The sequence below is a fragment of the Seriola lalandi genome, unplaced genomic scaffold, assembly GCF_002814215.2.
Source record: "Seriola lalandi dorsalis isolate HSWRI2012SDOR001 ecotype SW California unplaced genomic scaffold, Sedor1 jcf7180002054973, whole genome shotgun sequence".
Lineage (NCBI taxonomy): Eukaryota > Metazoa > Chordata > Actinopteri > Carangiformes > Carangidae > Seriola > Seriola lalandi.
The window spans coordinates 1,543,571-1,552,503 of record NW_019525523.1 but is presented as its reverse complement, the minus strand read 5'-3'; the positions used below and the strand labels follow the sequence as shown (position 1 = coordinate 1,552,503).

General features: G+C 39.7%; 1 protein-coding gene across 1 annotated transcript; it reads right to left on the bottom strand.

Moving 5' to 3' along the window:
- Positions 1-3,894: 3,894 nt before the first annotated feature.
- LOC111646550 (uncharacterized) lies at positions 3,895-6,236 on the bottom strand. The gene is made up of 2 exons (XM_023396072.2): positions 5,938-6,236; positions 3,895-5,027 (listed from the first exon to the last, which is right to left on the bottom strand). Exon 2 carries the CDS (start codon positions 5,023-5,025, stop codon positions 4,234-4,236), a length of 792 nt encoding a protein of 263 aa, XP_023251840.1. The 5' UTR covers positions 5,026-5,027; positions 5,938-6,236; the 3' UTR covers positions 3,895-4,233.
- Between the last annotated feature and the right edge of the window lie 2,697 nt (positions 6,237-8,933).

Below are 8,933 nucleotides of genomic sequence, written 5' to 3'. Positions count from 1 at the left end.
ACCTCTACAGTTGTCTGCAGTCATGCTGATAGCTTTGATTTTAGTTGCCCAGGTTTTGAGATTTCTGTCTTCTTTGGGCAGACGATATGAGACATATATCTAAAAACCAGGGTAGCTAAAATCAAAACTGTCCACGTGGAAACTGCTAGTGTGTGGAAATACTGTATGGTTTACTGTAACCTGGTTGGTTCTACCCATTAAGCATGGTGACAATGCAAGTTACGATTAACCAGTGGATTTTTTGGAAAGGATGAGGAACAAAAGGAGCATGTAATCATTCAGTGTATCTTAAAAATAATCATATATGGAGATACATAGTGTTAAAGTGTTAAAACTTTTACTATCTACCTCTGGTTTTGTCAAAAACATTTACTTTTGCATGACATGCCAACAAAAAGAGCCCAGCTGTGCTAATTTAAGACACAGGGGTCTTCCCTGCCAATGAAGCGCAGTGCCCGGGACTTTCATCTATTACAGCATATGGAACAAACTAAATGACAACGGTCAGGCGGTCAGCAAGCGTGATTTGTCCGCTCACAAAATCTAGCTTATAACACACTTAAATCCTGTTTCAAGACAAGACTGTGACTGTGTTAATATATGAGTCATGAATGTAGAATTTCTCTGGTTGACTTATCAGGGGGATTTAGAAATCATTCGTTGGTTGCCACAGTACAGCCAGACTGCACTTACCAAGCTTGAATTTTTTATACATCCTTTCAGTTAATATTTCATGGGTTTCACTTATTGGGGAAAGGAGAGTGGAAAGTAGAGTTTGCTCTGTCATTCACATGCACATGAACAAAAACAGGTGACTGCAGTCCAGTTCATGAATGACCACATGGTTCACGGAAAATAGGCTATTTTTTTCTATTTGCCCTATTTACTGTGGAGTGGGGTGATTGAGGGTTTGAATGTGCAAGGGGATTACCAACCATAACTCTCTTTAATTATTCATGTTTCCTTTTTGTGAGGTAGCACATCTCTTCACCAACAGCAAGTACCACAAAATGTGACCATGAGCCAACAGGAACTAATAACGCAAGCAGAGTCTCTTCCTCTGCAGACTTTGGGTGCAAAGCTTAGTGTGGTTGCACTTCTCTTTTCATTTGAAAAGTCATTTTTATAATCAGCAATAATCTGGGGTGAAATAAAAATAAACGTATTAGTATTCCATTATCAGCAAAAGTCCTGCATTCTTTTGTTTCTTTGTTTGTTTGTTTTTTGTCTTTTATTTTGCATTTATTGAACAGCAGTAACAGACATAGGCTACAGACAGGAAGTGTAAGGGGGGAGAGAGAGAGAAGGGTATGACATTCAACAAAGATCCCCGGCTGACAGTCAAACTCACTCTGCAGGAAAATGATTATTAGATGATCAGAGAGTAAATATCGATTAATTAATTCGTATATAGCATTTTATTGCTGTAGCTGGTCGAGCTGGATTACAGTTCAGCAGTTTAATCCAGTGGTTCTCAGCCTGTAAAGGGTCCCAATATAAATGTTGTGTGTGCAATGATTAATGAGGAATGACAAACAAAAAGTTCTGCAATACAAAGTTAGTGTTTTTGGACTTGTCCCCCCACCCCCCATAAATGTATAAATTACAGTATTTCCATCTGAAATTTAATGAAGTAAAAATAGAAAGTTGCATAAAATGGAAATACACAAGTAAAGTACAGGTAGCCTCAAGCTGCACTGCTTAAGATTATTCCATATACGTTAAAGGTCCAATATTATTCCGTTTTCAAGTTGTTCTCAAATACAGTGTAGCTAAAGGTAAAGATAAAGGTTTTATAAATATATGTAATTAGAAAAGAATGATTTTTAACCTCATGGGCAGGTCAGTAACAAAAATGAAATCAAACTGGGGAGTCAACAAAAATCAAGACAGTTACTTTAATTTTTCTGATAATGCCTCATTTTTAGAAATTTTAATAAAAAAAGTATTAAAAATCTTGATATATTTGATAATCTATATAATATATGCTTTGACTGGCTAGGTTACAACAGCCTTTCATCCGGATGTGCTGAGATAAGTGTGAAAGAAAGACAGAATTGTGAGTCGATGTGGGTGCACATGTCTTGTCTTGTGAAGTCAGTGAAGGTGTTTTTCTCTTCCTGGAACCATCGATGTTTATGTTGTTCCATCGTTTCTTTGAGTTCATGCCCATGTGTCTGTGTCAACCAACGTGTTTCTCATTAGCTGATTTACAGAACAATTCAGATTTATTACAACTTGGTTGTTATTCGGTAATTCATTTTTTGTGCTACCAAAGTAGCTGCTGAGATGTGGGGCCAAGGCAACATGGGGACATTGAATAAAGTCAGACTAGGTAAAGAACCTGTCTGGTCAGACAATTAAACAAGCCAACTATTAAGCCAGAATTAACTAAGACTGTGTATCTGGTAAAACCAACTGTGAGAGCACCCAAAATGTTGGTAATAATCCCGTGTTGCAGCAACTCCAGTATAGGCCAAAATGTAAACTAGGAAGGAGCTCTATAAGCGCTGATGGATCAAATTCATTTCACCTCCAATACAGTGACGATGAAATTAATTTAGTTTATGGTACTCACAACACTGAAAAAACTATATTTGATAGCAACATCACTTTCGTGTCCTTGGTCTGGATAATCTCTAAAACACATTGAGAACAATCTGGTACTATTTCTTCAGCAGAAACTTGTTCATTCAGATTCAAATCACACTTTTCATTTGAAAAATGATCTCTTCAATGAGTGACAAGCTCTGACAAAACACGAAGTGAACGGTGTGAGAAGGTTACAAGTACAGTACACAAAATCAGTGGTGGAAGTACAAATGTAAGAGGACTCCATTATCAGTAAAACTCCTGCATTCAAACAACAACTTTCTGAAGTCAAAGTACAGAAGATTTTTTTTTTCTTTTTTGTGGCATTTTGTAGCAGAGATACAGACAGGAAGTGTAGGGGGGAGAGGGGTATGAGATGAAACAAACATCCACCAGTTGGGGTGGGAGGTGGCTGTCACATGCTTTCATATAAAATCCTCATTTGAAAAACAACTGAACAAGAGATGTAACTATATTTACAGTGCGTCATATTGAGATATTGTTTTCTGAATTGAAGTATAAGTGACACTAATACAGGTGACTGATAAAATATGTTGTTTTTTGATGAACGAACCCTTTACCCATGACCTGACCAATGTCAGTGTTAAAAATATACATTCAGCAGGCTCTGCACGTTCGTTTACACTCTCATTACAAAAGGATAGAAGGGAGGTCCAAAACGTGTAGGTGCCAATTAATTTTGGTTGTTAAATCCTTAACTGTCAGGTTGAAAATTACTACACACCTAGAGTTACTTCATTATCATTAGTACTGCAAAGGATTGCACTACTTATGAGAGATTTGAGGTTATAAAATGTGTGATGGGTTGATTATGTAAAGTATTATCATGAGGCATGAATGGTATAACCCTGCCCTCTAGTGTTTCAAAACTGTAACAAAACTGTATCTAAGGTTTGCTTTGTGTTGGTTTGTGTTTTTCTATTTTTATTTTTCTACAGTTGAATAAAATCTTATTAGTTTGTAACGTTGAAATGAATTAATGTGAATGTTGCAGTTGCAGTTTTCCTGCTTTTTTTCTTGTGACTTGCAGGCGAATCTGTTGTAGCAGTGAAACAACAGATGACCATCTTGTGTGTTTAGGTTCAGCAGTGTCATCCTCACTCAGCCTGTGCTTCCTCACACTAGTGTTTACCAGCTCACGATCCCACGACAGTTACCATAGAAACTCAAGTGCCTGGCACCAGCGGAGCTGAGAGTGGAGTTCATTTTCCAAGGGTTTACACATGCAAGAAAACACAGATTGTAGCTCGGGAAAAAAAACAAAAAACACTGATCACAGAGTTTGGCTGAGAGTATCAAAAGATTGGTTTATTCATTCATACTCAGTTCACAGAACACAGAAAGATATAAAAGGATTTTGCAGATTTGTCCATTTTAATGATTTTGTATGATCACCAGCATACAGGGTGCAAATATTGACATTGATATAACATTACAGACATGACAATATTTATTTGCCTCTGTGTGTTTTCAACTGTGCATTTATTTGTATCCCTGTTGTATATATGCATAATAGACTTCTACATATCTGCTAATGCCAATGTCTCATGCACTGACAGAGAAAGACCAGGATACTTTATTGAGGAATGTCTTCTGTCACAATGTCTGTCCATTTGTGCCCTAAATCTCAGCAATGGCGGGCAGCATACAGGCTCGTACACGCGCCTCCCTCCACGCTGACCTGCAGTCAGAGATCCACTGGGAGATGAGGGATTGTTTGACGGTTGGTTTCTGTCTCTCCCCCTCTGCTCCTCTTACTGCTGGGCTCCCTCTCCCAGCCTCCAACCTGGATAAGCTGTGTTTTGGAGAGATATTTGGAGCTAAAGTGTTAGTGCTGGTGTCCAACTCAGGGCAGCTGCTCTTGCGCTGCCGTGGGAGATCTGGACTTGAAGCACGGGGGATGCTGTGTGCTCTGGTGCGAGCCTGGCCCTCCCATTTACTCCCGTGTTGCCTTGTAAACCTTCCCTCAACAAACACCCTCCTCACACCTCCCGAAAGGTTGTTCTGGTGTCCGTAAAGATACTCCAAAGGGTCAGAGTTGCCAAACATCAGCTCGCAACCCAGTTCTTTCTCCTCTCCCTGCTGTACATCTATGGCTTGTGCCTCCTCTGTGGGGTTGAATTCAAAGGCGGTTGATGTAGTCCCACTGTGCCGTGACAGCCTCAGCCTCTGGTGCACAGCATCCAGCTGCCGTGTGTGTATGTTGTCAGGGGAAACATCTCTGGTGGGGAAGGTGGGGTGAGCCAGGTGGCAGATGGAGAGGAAGTAGTCCTCTGAGGAGACAGACTGGCTGTGGCCGGCGATGAGGAGTGCGTTGGCCTCATTCAGATCCCTCACTGTCTCCTCGGTGCCCTCTCTGATTGTAGGCAGCAGGAGTCTTCTCTTGGACAGCAGTCTGGACCGCGGACGCATAGCTGGAAGACGAGGAAGAAAGAGGTCATGATTACAATGAAGACCTCTGTCAAAAGTTTGGGAGCACATAGAGCAATGAACAGCAGGAAAGTGATTTTTGCATTCAATTGTTTTGGGTTTGGCAGTCTTTTGGGCATTTCCTTTCAAAAGCAGATTTAAACACAAAAGCTGGACATGGTTTTACTGATCAAATTGAAGTCATCTTAGAAAGCATTATATATTTCAAAGTTTTTTGCTATCCATCCAAGAAAACATAATTTGATTTACCAGCATAGAGACTTATAATTGAGGATTTACTCTGTTTTGTAACCAAGTCATAGATGAAATATTGTTTTTTTGAAGCATAGTGGTGGTTTTCAAGAGTGCTTTATGTTTGTGTTTTTCCAATCATCTGGACATTGCCCCTTATATTGTAGCAATCAAATTTAATTCACATATAAGCCTTCCTCTCCTCCTCCTGTCTCTCCTTTTCCCTATTTCAGACACCATCCTCTGCTTACTTTGGAGTGGCAGTGTAAACAGCCCAATATACAAACAATCCCAGCAAGGATCAGCAACATAAATAGATGTCTATTTTAAATGCCTTCTCAGTCGTGTAAAGCCACAGAATGTGTCAGCCTATATTTTCTTATGTAACCCCATATTGTTGCAACCCTGAGTGTAGCCCACAATATATTTTTGTCTCAACCTCCATGCCAAAAATAGCTCAAGCCAAAATACCAGCCTCTCCCTGTTTCTTCCAAGGTGTAACCATAGCTAAATTTAGACCACACCTTCGGTATACAGCAGCTAAAAATGGTTCCACAGCAGCAGCTCTGGGCTGAAGCACAGAACAGGCAGCGTGTGTATTTTCGCCTCATGCATTATCAGTAATTATGTAAGGTTTTCTGCACAATTTGCTTTCACACTCACCTGCTTACAGATGGTCTTTGTCGAGTCCTTCCTTCTTTCCTCTGCTCTTGCAATCTCAAATATCAGTGTGCAGGCTTTGTGCAGCTGGATGTTGTTGTTTTAAAAAAAATGTATGATACTGTGTTTCCAGCCAGTGATGCTGTTTCTCCTTGTAGCTCCAACTGTCTCTGACCAGAGGCAGTGGCAGAATGCAGATTTATCTTCTCCTCACATCCCTCCCTCTCCCTCTCTCTCTCTCTCGCTCTCTTACTTTTAGTTTGCCCTCCTTCTCTGGTTCTAAAAATAGACACACCATCCATTTCCTCAGCGCCAGCACTGTCATTGGCCAACTGTATTGATGGAGAGAGAAAAACAGAGGCAGAGAAAGAGGGAAGAGAGAAAAAAGGGAGGACAAAGAAACAGAAGGAGAAAGGGGGGTGGTGAAAGTGAGTGAGAGAGAAAAAAAGAGGAGACGAAGGGAAAACAAAACAGAAAAACGGGGGGAGGAAAAGAGACAGAGGTTTTTTTTGTTTTTGTTTTTTTCAAGACGTGCTGTTTCTAAAAATGACTCAGTGTAAGTGAGCACAGTCACCCTGTGTAATTTTGGTAAATCTGCCAAAACGAATGATGCTTTCTGAAAATGGAAATCATCATACTGTGGAGCTGTTACAAACTGGTTGGACCTTATCATTTAAAGCATGTAGTGTGCATCATTCAGATAATTTGACATGCATATGAGAGCTTTGCACATGTTTACTTGTATGTGTATGTATTTGTGTGTGTGTGCACAGTTCTAAGCTGAGATCACAGGACCACCTGTTTTAGGAAGCTTGTCACACGAGGCTTTGTGTACAGCAAATGTGATGTCAAGTCAAATCAAATTTTATTCATATACCCCAATATCACAAATTGCAAATTTGCAGCAAGGGGATAAAGAATCTGTAACAATCTGTAAAGCATACAACACCCATAGATGTTGTGTGTTCAGAACTGAGCAACAAAGCAGATTCACATATGGACAATCAGGATGACAGCATTATATTATAAAATATGATGTGGATGGACATTGAGCCACTTTCAAGTGCCACTAACTCATATGACCTGAGCCACATGACCTCCTCTTGAAAACAAAAATGTTACAATAATCCAGTCTGGATGACACAAAAGAGTGAATTAGGGTCAGCCATAGACAGAAAAGACATAATTTTAGCTATATTATGTAGGTGAAAAATGCAATCTTGGTGATGTCTTTAATATGCTGAGCAAAAGAGAGGATATGATCAAATTTAACACCAAGGTTCTTGGCGGTCATACCTCAAAAAAATCACCCAGTTTTCGAGACTTGTTGTCAAATGATCAAACTTTTGTCTATGTCGGGCCATAGCATCTGAGTCTTATCTGAATTTAGGGGCAGGACATTTTTTGACATCCAACTTTTCACAGCAGGTAAGCAGGCCTCTAATTCTATCATCTTAGATGAGCCATGAGCTTTTATAGGAAGATACAACTGAGTATGATCAGTGTAACAATGAAAATTAATTTCATGACTGCATGAGATTAAATAAAAAGAGCAAAAAGCAGAGGGACAATTACAGAGCCCTGAGGCACTCCATATTTCATACTATAAAATATTGATGTAGTGTGGGAAACACTGTGTCCTTTCACCAAAGTAAGACTTTAACCATGTGAATACCAGGCCAGAGACATCAAATTCTAGTCAGTCTGGGAGTATACCATGATCTATAATGTCAAAAGCCTCTCTGAGATCAAGTAAACCAGTAAACCACAGCATTTTTAAAGCTAGTGGGGATGGTGCCAGTTGTAAGTGATAAATTAACAATGTTTAGGATTGTAGATCCCAAAACTGGCCAGAGATCTTTGGAAGGTGCTGGCAGAGGGTCGAAGAGACAGGTGGCAGGTTTTGAAGCCAACGCCAACAATGGCTGCAGAGATATAGCCTCAAAATATGTTAAAAACAGAGACCGTCTGGGATACAATGTAATGCCCAACTGGTTGTGCAGAAAAAGCCCGAGATGAGGAAGTAATTTGGTATCAAATCTTGTCTATGTCATGGCAGAGAAAGTCTCAAAACTCATGAACCATTACAGGAGAGCAGCTATGACGTTAGTAAGTTGGTTAGATTTTCGCCATCTGCATTTTCACCTCCCATAGGCTTATAAAGGGCAAGTGTTTCTTCAGTAAACCAGGGTGTAGACCTTTGACTGTAGTTTTGGTAATAAGAAGTACATCAGAATCAAACTGAATTCTCCAATTTCTTCTTAAAGTTTTGAGTGAAGGCCAGGTGTTCTTTAGACCACCACAAGGTGGAATGGTGAGAGTCTCGGACAAATCAATGTATAGCTGATGGATTTGGTTTTTAATACAAGAGTCTCAAAAGATTTAAAGATAATATCCAGTTCGAAGGTCAATGTGAATATAGTCTTGCAGATTAAGGCAGCATGCTCACATTGTTTAGCCTGAGCGACACGGCATTGGTTGGAAGCTTCATTTAATGGTAAGACATACGTGAATGCTATGATAAATAGAGTAGATATGAAGATATCTTTATCCAGAACAAGCATTTCAGCTTGTATTAAACTGGACAACATGATGAAGAACCCATTTTTGAGGATTTGGGGCAGAAACAGGAACAGTTACATAAACATAAAGACTGTCCACTGGACATCGTCGTGATACAACTGGCTGTTATTTGCGTCTTGCTTGAGGGCAAAGATTAAAAAAATGGGGCAGCAGGTGGTTGGATGGAGGTAATGCTTTTTTATTTGCCCTGCTTAGCTTTTGATTGCTGTCTAAAACTGATTTTAGTTTTTTATTCAGAACCATGTTTCTCTGACACAAAAGTTGTTTAGAGAGCATTTGGAATAATCCTGGTGGACTGAAGTCTCACATCAAAAAGAGATGCAGGCCTCTGACCACTGTGGTAATTCAGTTATGGCCTTGTAAACAAGGGTAAAATATTTGTAACAATGACATTAGTTTTATTGGGGTTCATTTTG